The 11,209-nt window shown below is 42.3% G+C and overlaps 1 protein-coding gene across 1 annotated transcript; it reads right to left on the bottom strand.

Annotated features, from left to right (window-relative positions):
• Window positions 1-10,927, bottom strand: LOC114598076 (cytochrome P450 2J2-like). The gene is made up of 8 exons (XM_028731736.2): window positions 10,641-10,927; window positions 8,571-8,720; window positions 8,206-8,366; window positions 7,642-7,818; window positions 6,389-6,530; window positions 4,629-4,816; window positions 3,939-4,080; window positions 1-1,359 (listed from the first exon to the last, which is right to left on the bottom strand). The coding sequence occupies exons 1-8, from the start codon at window positions 10,801-10,803 to the stop codon at window positions 1,172-1,174; spliced, it is 1,311 nt and encodes a 436-aa protein (XP_028587569.2). The 5' UTR covers window positions 10,804-10,927; the 3' UTR covers window positions 1-1,171.
• Between the last annotated feature and the right edge of the window lie 282 nt (window positions 10,928-11,209).

Here is an 11,209-nt window from a genome sequence, read left to right as displayed (position 1 = left end):
AGTAAATGATTCAACCAAATAATTCCATATAATATATTGTGCTGTCCAGCACAGGCTCAGCATCTTAGAAATAAAAGATAATTCCAAACAGACCTAGAAGCTGAGGCCTCTCTCTTCCTACAGCTTCCAGTTTGCCTGAGGCTGTGCATCTTACTCTCACAGAGCATAAGAACCGACTCAGCCACCACCTTTCCAAGGTGGCGAAGTTGTAATTCAATGCCTCTTATGTGATCTAAGGTTAAACACTCATGCGTTAGGTAGCAGAGGACAAGAACAATAGTTAATGATAAACTTATCTAGGCGCTCAGAGAGAGCTGTTTCTAGCTTAGTACACTCAAGTGGAATTTCCCCATTTCAGTGTCAATTAAATTATTATACTTAGCAGGGCTTACACGCATTCCACTGTTGCACATGATGACCCAGAACACAACTCCTGTGCAAATCGAGGGTTGCCTGTACATGCCCTTCTTAAATTTCAGCTGATCTGTAAGCTCCTTATGCAGCCAAACCAGTTTCTTTAGATGCCTCCCACTTTTCTTTTTTGATGGAATTGTCTGCATTTGGGCCTTCAGTATTTCACCTTTAGGAAACTCCCATCCATCTTGGACTCCTGTCTCTTTGAGTATTTCTGACCATGGGATCTCACTCAGTAGTTCCTCAAACTGGAGGCTTCTTCCCCATGAAATCCCTTAGTGCATATATGATAATAATAAAAAGAGCTTATAACTAGTTTTTTAGATTGTGCAGTATTGAGCCCCTGTTCTCAAGCACATCATAGCAAATTATCCAGAGTAATAAAGCATAAAAGAATCTGCCCCACTCCACTTAATTCCAGTCAACAGCAGGCATTGTCCTTTCACGTTGTTTAAATTCCAAAGAATACCTTCATTGTCCTGATCCTCTGCACAACAGCTGATTTGTTCGTAGCATCCCTTCCATATCTTGCCCAAAGAGTATTTTAAATACTCAGGTGTAGCTACAAACCACACAATTAAAGTAGCACCTGAGCAACTAACCAAGGGAAAGCCACAGAATTCGAGAACTGCAGAGTTGAACGGGATCTACTCCAGCTTCCTGTAATGCATGTTGGATGAAGAGAACAAGAACAATGTAGAAATTTACAGCAAGATATAAGACGCTGGAAGTATATACATTTTTTACAATATATGCTTTACGATGAACTGCTGCGGGGAACAGCACAGAGTTTATAAGGACGGGGATGCATTGTCAACGCTGTTACAGGCTCTTTGTTGAGTTTCTTCACTTCTGGTATGTGGAAGCTGAATGCCCTCAGCAGGCTGGTGAAAAAGATGAACAGCTCAATTCTCGCCATCTGCTCCCCAATACATGCACGGGCTCCTGAAGAGGAAATAAGGAGAAAGTGGGAAGTGAGCAAAACATTTTCCACCAAATCCAACTCTCAGCAACTAGTTTAAAATCTCAGTAAGGAATCTGGGTGGGCCAAGTTTCCTACCTACCACCAAAAGTGGTCTCATGGAAAACCCCACTGCTATAAACCCAATTTCAGCAGTAACTCTAATTTTAACTGTCATATGATTCAAGTGCCACCAATAACTTTCACCAAATGTAGATAGTTGCAAAAGTATAGCTAGCCACACATTCTGCATCCTGAAAACAAATTCAGTAATACTATACATAATATTTTGGAAGAGCATAAGATTCCCCCCTATTTCTAATGAGGCTAATTCAACTTCAGGTATTCTTCCTTAGAGACAACCAAGTAAGGTATAGGGATACTCTGTCATAGAAGAACTTGGTTTGGGAAAGATGGCATTAAAAATGGGATCATTGTAGTAAGTTCTGCCTCCTGGAATTGGTACAGTTTCCTTTTAAATTATTATTATTAAAAAATACATAGGCTCTCCACTGTTGATCTTTTTCTTGGTCTGTTCTCGCTCAAATATATAAAATCATAGAATCATTGAATTCTAGAGTTGGAAGGGACCCTGAGGATCCTCTCGTCCAACCCCCTGCAATGCAGAAATATGCAGCTGACCCATACAGGGACCAAACCTGCAACCTTGGTGTTATCAGCACCACACTCTAATCAACTGAGCTCTAAGTTTGGGGGCAGAAGGATCCCCTAAACTTTGGATCATTGTAGTAAGCTCTGCCTCATGGAGGGCCTGATCCTCCTCGTAATTTCTAGGTTTAGTAAATGTTAGAATTTAATCAATACTTGGAGTGTTAAGAGAAGCTTCCAGACGCTGAATATAGCAATGTCAAAAATACTGGTCAAACCAGTTTTTTTGTCCTAAGAGATCCCCTGGCAGAAGAGCCATCCTGTAGACCTTTGCATCGAGAAACACCTTTAAGATAAGACCTTTAAGCTGTGCACCAAGCATCTCTATGGAGCAGGCATAAGCTATAGATGGGGACTGCTCTTTCGGCTGTTTGCTTAAATTGAATGGGAAAGTGCTGACAGCCTCTTCAGAAACCTCCCATCTTCTACCAGAGCTGGAGTTTGAGGTCCTGTGACTATTCTCAGGCTTTGCTGGGAGGTTGATGATGAAAGTCTGATAGCTCAGTGTGACACACTCCATCAATTGACTCACTAACCAGGAAAAAGAAGACGACGAAATCACCTGTCTCAGATATATGCAGGGAGAAGAGGCAGACACCTGTTCATCTCTTTCCGGCTGCTGAAGAATAGAATTAACAGTCTTCTTGGATTACAGCCTAGATTCAGCAGCTAATTATTTGCATTCTCCCCAGAGTTTTGACAGCTGACAGTAATGCTTTGAAAGTGTCATGTATGCTAAACAATTTATTTGAAGCCATGCTCTATGACTTTTCTTTACATGGCTTGCCACTGTTCTCAAGTTTCAAGGCGGTCTTTGAGCATCTTACTGTTTTCAGTAGGTTTCAAAACATGCTGTCTAGAGTTACCCTTAATTTATAGATAGCTTGCCAGTTAACTGGCAACAGAGGTTGCTTAGAAGTATGTGACTCAACCCTTCCCCCCATGTTTTCCCTTGGGTTGAGAAGGCTACTGTGACCTGTTTCAGAGTCTCTACGTACTTGCAGGTAAAGGGACCCCTGACCGTTAGGTCCAGTCGTGACCGACTCTGCGGTTGCGGCGCTCATCTCGCTTTACTGGCCAAGGGAGATTGCGTGTGTCCACAGACAGCTTCTGGGTCATGTGGCCAGCATGACTAAGCTGCTTCTGGTGAACCAGAGCAGCACACAGAAACGCTGTTTACCTTACCGCCAGAGCGGTACCTATTTATCTACTTGCACTTTGATGTGCTTTCTAACTGCTAGGTTGGCAGGATCTGGGACTGAGCAATGGGAGCTCACTCTGTCACGGGGATTTGAACCGCCAACCTTCTGATCGGCAAACCCTAGGCTCTGTGGTTTAGACCACAGCGCCACCCGCAACCCACGTACTTGCAGAAGAAGACACAAATTTGGATTAAGTATGCATACACTTTATTCCATATGAAAAGTTGTATTCTCTTCTGCAGGTGGGGTGGACAGAGGACTCAGTAATAAGGAATGAGTCACACACAGATAATAAAAGACAAATGCCAGCAAGTGAAGCTTTCCCATATTTGTAAATATATACTAGAAAAAGATGAACCTATTGAATATCTGCCTGTCACACAGCAGTTATTTATTCTTTCTGCCTGCCCTGAGATCTCTGCTCTTTCCAATACCCAACCACATTCACTCATTGGCTAAAAGCACTGCAATGTGGGAGTAGGATCGTATCTCACAGAGCAATTGTTTTAACTGCTGCTTGTAGTGTTTGCTTCATAGCATCCATTCTATGAAATGAAAGTTCATTTCTGTTGGCTGTGTGCCTGGTACCGCAATGCCACCTATATTTTGTACCTTATCACACCTTCCTGATCAAAGCTTGACCTCATTGAAGCAACCCGGTAAACATGGCTATGAATCACTTAATCATTTACCTGCTCCGAATGCCAGAAATTCTTCTCTAGCCACAAAATTTCCATCCTTGTCCAAAAAATTATTTGGATTGAACTCTCTAGGATTCTCCCATTGTTTCGGATCGTAAAGAACAGAGCGCAGATCTGGAATAACAAAGGTTCCCTGCAAGGAAGAAACAAATGACTCAACCTATATCCAGGCAGGGCATTATCTCGCAAACGGGTTGTTGGGACTCAATTTTTCTGCATACTCAGTTGGCACAGGCTCATTGCTATTCTGCTGCTTGCTGCCTACACCACTGGATGGAGGCTGGCATAAAATATCCACGCTATGTATTTTTCTCCCTCCCTCCCCCATCCCCAAGTAGCTTACAAAATTAAACCTCAGTTTTCTTGTTCATTTTTCTCTTTAAAAAAATATTTTTGCACAATTCTGATTTAACAGAATTGCACCTGGAGGCATGGCTGTGTTATTGTTTTGTTTGCTATTACGTTATTTTATTTTTGTGTTTTTACACTGTAAACTGCTGTGATCCTTGGATGGAGGATGGTGTATAAATTTAATAAATAAACAATACATCTCTTAATATATAAATCAACTTCACCAGGCTCATGTTATCTTCAGTCCACATAATATATAGAGAAGAGATGTGGAGAGAATGTGCACAGTGGACCCAAATGGCTATGAAACAGAGAAAGCAGAGTCTGTACCTTGGGAATGGGATAACCAAGTATGTTTACATCCTTCACACTCTGCCTAGGTGGCCCAAAAAGCAATATATATTTAGCACGCTGGATCTCATGAATCACTGCATTGGTATAAGGTAGTTTCTTACGATCTTGATAGGAGATTGAGTGAGAGGAACCAAAAACATCTTCCATCTCCTTGTAGACTTTATCTGAGGGAAAAGAATATTTACTTACTTGTTCTTACATAACTCCACAAACTCCAAAGAGAACTTCATATAAAGCTTTCTAACCATCTTCATTCAGAGCTAAACAACAGACTATTGGAATGTGAGTAATATTTCTACATGTGCTTTGATTCTCTTCAATAAATCTATGTATGAGAGCTTTGTGGAGTTTTGTTGAATAATATCCAGATTGAGAGAGAAGTCTCAGGATGGAATAGTAAGAACGAGTGAGTTCACCCTTCTTTCTAGGCTCGAAGAATTAGACTGAAACTAGATTGCAAAGGAGGAAGGGAGGTTTCTTCCTGCTCTGAGCAGAGCCAATAGAAGGGAAGTATTTTCCAGATTGAGAGAGAAGTCTCAGGATGGAATACAGACCATTTCATTCCTGGATGAGGATGGGCTGTTGCTGATCTCTCTCTTTTTTTTTTTAAAATAATTTTTATTAATTTTCCAAACATGTAATAAAAACAAACAATAAAACAAAACAGAACATACAAACAAATAAACATATATAATTTCTTAAACTTATTTTCCTTCACCTTACTTCCCGGACTTCCCCATACCTCCCTTTTTCTGCATCCTTGTGTTTACCCTTTCTCAGCAACCCTCTATTTAATTAATTAACTCATTTTCGTTATAATTTTCTTAAACTTATGATTTACAGCTGCAATTCTCTGTTTCTTAACACCATAACATCTCAGCACTCCTCGATTTTACAACAGTTTTTGAGATATATTTTAAATTTCTTCCAATCTTCTTCCACTGTCTCACTCCCCTGGTCACGGATTCTGCCGGTCATCTCTGCCATTCCCATATAGTCAATCACCTTCGCTTGCCATTCTTCCAGAGTGGGTAGCTGCTGCGTCTTCCAATACTTTGCCAGAAGAATTCTTGCCGCTGTAGTAGCATACATGAAAAAAGTTCTGTCCTTCCTTGGCACCAATTGGCCCACCATGCCCAGGAGAAAAGCCTCTGGTTTTTTAGGGAATGTCCATTTGAGGACCTTTTTAATTTCATTATAGATCATTTCCCAGTAGGCTTTAATCCTCGGGCAGGTCCACCAAAGGTGATAGAAGGTACCTTCAGTCTCATTACATTTCCAACATTTATTATTGGGCAAATGATAAATTTTTGCAAGTTTGACTGGGGTCATGTACCACCTATAGATCATTTTCATTATGTTTTCTCTCAAAGCATTACAAGCCGTAAACTTAACACCTGTGTTCCATAACTGTTCCCAATCATCAAACATAATGTCATGACCTATGTCTTGTGCCCATTTGATCATAGCTGATTTTACTGTTTCATCTTGTGTATTCCATTTCAGCAGCAAATTATACATTCTTGACAAGTTCTTGGGCTGTTGCTGATCTCTTACCAGGCTCAGACTTTGGTAATATGGCGCCCTAAACAAGGACAAATTCCGGTGCCCGCTTCCCTCTTGCTTTCTGTCCTGTGCATGTTGTCAAGTGCTCTGTGTCACAGTTTCTCCACCCTTGCCTTGGCACCCTGTGCGGGGAACTGCCCGCACTGCCCTCAATCCGGCATTGCTCTTACCTTGGACTTCTGGATGAATTGCAATAAGGAGCATTGCCCATTTCAGAGTAGAAGCAGTTGTCTCTGTCCCTGCACCAAAAAAATCCAGAATACACTCAACCAGATTATCTTCATCATATGTAGTATAAGGATCATTCTGGGTCTGTTAAGGATAATAATAAACATTAAATTTATTTTACAACAGACTTAAAGCATTTCACTTTTTGGTGTTCATGAAAATTCTTCAGTATTTTTGTGCAATTTTCTCTTAATGTACATATTTTTGTATTCAATTTTGCCTAACCCAGTATACACAGCTTGGAAGCAATTTCTTCTAATATAAAGCAATTTTGTGTGTTGTTTTAACTAAGATTTGCACATATTTGCCTACTTTAGCTAAGGGTATGCATTTTTGTAAAGCGTGTTCTCACTAAAGGAGAGCACGTGTTGCGGATGGGGCCAGGCAAAGCACCCCGTAGTTGCCAGGCAGGATAGATTGAAGGGGCCTGGCTTGGATTGGTGGTTGGTGTTGCTGGGGTAAATTTGATGTTGCCAATTTGGGGGTGGGAACAGAGGTTATTTAAACAAGGTTCACAGCAAGCTGCTTTCTCTTTCGCTGTGGGCACCGGATCACCCGCCCGCCCTCCCTTGTTTGGGCTTGCGCTTTGACCTTGCTATGCCTGTCATGGGGTCGTCCGCCTTGGTGCGGGGGCCTGGTAGGAATTTTTCCATTTGGCTGATTAGTGTGTGCCATTTGATTTTTGCCTACTGCGTAGCAAATCGTCACAACTTGTAAGGTTGGTGGTTAGGCATTGGTTTAAATTGGTTGGTGGAGGGGTATGGATTGGCTGTGCCTGCCCCTCCAATGCTGCTGCTGCACGGGAATTCCGTTAAAGGAATTCAGGGGCTTACCATTCTCCAAACCCCTGGAATCAGGTTTGGGCAGCGTAAGCCCCTGGGAGCATGCGGGGAGAAGCTGAGGGTCTGTGCCGCAGCTCCAGTTATCCCTGATCTTGTTCCTCCACACTGGATTTCGCTGGAATCCGGGAGTCAATGCTGTCCCCCAAGGCGGGGGGGGGGGGGACAGATAGTCATAACCAATGCCTAAGCAACCACTCACAATTTGTATGTTTAATAAAGTTGTGGCCAAAATTATGCCAAAAACCTTAAACAAAAATTTATGAGTGATGTGTGAGTTATTGGGGTAGGGGTGTTTTGGGGGACCTCAGCACGCAATGAGCTGAATTCACATACAATGAGGATATTGTACCTACTTTCTCAAGCTGAAGTAGATAGAAATCAATGTAGTCCTGTGGCTCAGTCAGGGAATGTTGCTCCCTATGTTTCTCTATCTCCTTCTGTACAATGGAAATTGCCTCATCATAGGCAGAAAATATCTTTTTATGAGTTCCTGGGAGATATTGCATGAGCCATGGGAACATTTCATAAAGCTAAAGGGAAGCAAAATCCAAATGATTATTTGTAACTTGAAAAGAATAGTACTAAATATCAGCGGTACTATCTGTCCATGACTGCAAAAAGAACAACTTATGCAAAATACTGGGGAAGAGAAAAGAAATGTCACAAAAGATCTGAGGACCTTGCAAAACGGAAGAATATTCCCACCCACTCCCCATCTTTAACCCTTACAACAACCCTTGTGAGGAAGGTTAGGCTGAGAAAGAGTGACTGAACAGGCATTAAAGCCAGGCCTTCTCCATCTATGCCCAACACTCTATCCACGACCAAAATGATTTTCTGAGTGCTACTGGCCATGGGTTAGGGTGTTGGGGAGATCTGTCTGGCTCAATAAGGAAGGGGGGGGGGGAAGAACTTACAGCATGGAAAAAGCTGCCTCCAAATTGTAAGCTCATTTCAAGTATCTCCAGCAGTCTCTTAAAGTTTTCATCATCTGTAGATAACTGGTTTCCAAATGTCAAAGCACATATTACACTGGAGATTGACTTAGTGATTGGTACTGATGGATCAAATGGCTGTCCTGCAAAAGAAGTCATTTACTGTCATATTACTGTCAAGCTGATAAATTTCACATTAGGGTTGGAAGGATGCTGGAATCTCCAGCAGTAATTTGTTCCAGAAGAAAACAAGCAAAATGCATGACATTCCACCCCAACATGGATAGATCAAATAAAGGTTTCGGCAGACTGGAATGTGCCAGCATTATCACCCTTGTATCACATACCCTTTGAATTTGCAAAGACCTCCACAAGACGATGGGCTGCCTCTTCTATTTGGTGCTCCATGCCTTTCTTCCCCAGCCCCAGCTTCCGCATAGTAGCTATACCAAACCGCCTCTGCTGCCTCCACGTGTGACCATTTGAAAATACAATTCCTGAAGCCATCAAGAAACGACAAATTATTGGTCACAAATACTCATCCCCAAAAGATTGTTGGGTTGGTTGCCAGCTTAAAAGGTAAAGGTAAAGGGACCCCTGACCGTTAGGTCCAGTCGTGACCGACTCTGGGGTTGCGGTGCTCATCTCGCTTTATTGGCCGAGGGAGCTGGCGTACAGCTTCCAGGTCATGTGGCCAGCATAACTAAGCCACTTCTGGCGAACCAGAGCAGCGCACGGAAACACCGTTTACCTTCCCGCTGGAGTGGTACCTATTTATCTACCTGCACTTTGATGTGCTTTCGAACTGCTAGGTTGGCAGGAGCAGGGACCGAGCAACGGGAGCTCACCCTGTCATGGTGATTTGAACCACCGACCTTCTGATCGGCAAGTCCTAGGCTCTGTGGTTTAATCCACAGCGCCACCTGCGTCCCTGGTTGCCAGCTTAGAAGAGGCCAAATTAAGTGCTTATGCATGCAAGAAATGCAAGGCTGGTGCAGAACCACAGTGAAACTAGACAAGATGCCTTATAATTACCTCCTTGCCCTTATGTCTAGTAAAACTAGGAACTATTATAGCAAGGGTCAGCAAACTTTTTCAGCAGGGGGGCGGTCCACTGTCCCTCAGACCTTGTGGGGGATTGGACTATATTTTGGGAAAAAATAATGAACGAATTCCTATGCCCCACAAATAACCCAGAGATGCATTTTAAATAAAAGGACATATTCTAATGTAAAAACACGCTGATTCCTGGACCGTCCACAGGCCGGATTTAGATGGCAATTTGGCCAGATTCAGCCCCCAGGCCTTAGTTTGCCTACCCATGTATTATAGCATCTCATTTGACTGGGCATACAGAGAAAGAGGACACCGTATCAGAACTAATTTCAAGTACTCTTCTGTCTGGTGTGTAAGAGGCACTTAGTCATCACCCAAGGTGTCCAGCTGTAGCAGTTGATGCTCTTTGTTATTATTTTTAAGTAACTGGTAATTATTCATTATAGAAGGGTTACAGATAAATCCATAGAAGATTGGGTTTTGTTGATTACCGGTATTTATTAGAATTGTGACTTCTTAACATGGGGTACCTCCATGCTCATTGTACCAGCTCCCTTAAATTCAAACATTTTTTAATATTACTTAAATGTTGTTAAGTGTTTGACTTTATACACCATTTCCCACTTTATTTTTAATACTAATGCTCAGTTAAAGTGTTTAATGCTAGAATATAAAAGGACTGGAGGGGGCAAAAAAGTCTAATGCTGCAGCTCCTGATGATAACAGGTTCTAAATTTAGCTCCATAATGGTTGCATTCTACAGTAACAAGAGCCTGCTGGCTTATCCTCCTGTCATAGTGGCCAACAAGATGCTCGCTGGAAGCTCACAAGCAGGACCTGAGTTCAACACTACGTTCTCCTCCTCTTGTTTCCAGCAATTGGAATTCAGATGCATACTGCCTCTGATTGTGGGGAAAGAGCTTCGCCATAGTGGCTAGTGGCCATGAATAGCTTTATCCTCCCTGAAAGCTGTCTAAGCTAGGGCTGCCATACTGGGATTTCAAAGGTGGAAGTGACATCCAGGGGGAAAGGCGGTGGTTAGTCCTGGATCTTTGGTAAGTTAACTGAAGATTTGTGTTTTTATAAAAAAAAAACCCAACCCCCCCCCCCCCGAAGCTCAACAATTTTGGGGTCTTCCTAATTTGGGGGATCTTTCAGGGTGTCCTGGTTTTTACTTTGTGAAATATGGCAACCATATCTAAGCATCTTCCACAGCTCTCCAACTTGCCTTCAATAGTTCAATTCAATAGTTTAATTTTTGCACTGTGTGAAGTACTTTTGTTTGTCTGCCCTCAATCTTCCAACTCTTATAAGTTCCCTGGGGGGAAGACAAGTAAAACATCTTATTATCCACAACTTACCCCTTCCTTTTAATGTTGTTCTAAGGAAAGGGGTCACCGGTCGGTCAACAAAATCTTCCTCATGGTTGATCAGGGCTTCTTTCACGGCTTGGAAGCCAGACAGTACTACGACAGGTAGAAGTCCTATCCGTATAGTGTAAACGTTTCCATATTGCTTTGCCATCTGCCATTGGGATCAAAGTGGAGGCGAGAAGCAATCATATGGAGGAGGCGATTTCAAGTTAGTATGTGACCTACACCCTTCTTCAGCTTCTGGCAGGGTGGAGCTCTCCACTCCCTTTTAAACATAAGCTACTATTTTAAAGTAACCACTTACATTTCTTCATTTAATAATCATGTAATAACTAAGCATACACAACTTTCTTAACAATAGCACCTGTATCTTACTAATGCCTTACCATGCCATGGAAAAAAGGGAAGTCTCTGTTACAGGGGGCGGGGATCCTCTGAGAAAGTGAAGGACAAGTTAAGAGTACTGCTGGAAGGAGAAGTGAGTTGACTGGATTTATGGTGCTGCAGCACTGAAAGCATATTGCAAGATAAGAGAGATATAATATGGAAAGAGGGTT

This window comes from Podarcis muralis, chromosome 6 (assembly GCF_964188315.1).
Source record: "Podarcis muralis chromosome 6, rPodMur119.hap1.1, whole genome shotgun sequence".
NCBI classification, from domain to species: domain Eukaryota; kingdom Metazoa; phylum Chordata; class Lepidosauria; order Squamata; family Lacertidae; genus Podarcis; species Podarcis muralis.
This window is presented reverse-complemented; position numbering and strand designations above follow the sequence as displayed.

Bases quoted from the DNA above. Each gene is read 5' to 3' on its own strand.
- LOC114598076 (XM_028731736.2), bottom strand. From the start codon at position 10,803: ATGGCAAAGCAATATGGAAACGTTTACACTATACGGATAGGACTTCTA. The intron at 8,721-10,640 runs GTAAGTTGTGGA...TGATGGCTTCAG, and splicing joins AACAACATTAAAAGGAAGGG to GAATTGTATTTTCAAATGGT. The intron at 8,367-8,570 runs GTATGTGATACA...CTTCTTTTGCAG, and splicing joins GGTCTTTGCAAATTCAAAGG to GACAGCCATTTGATCCATCA.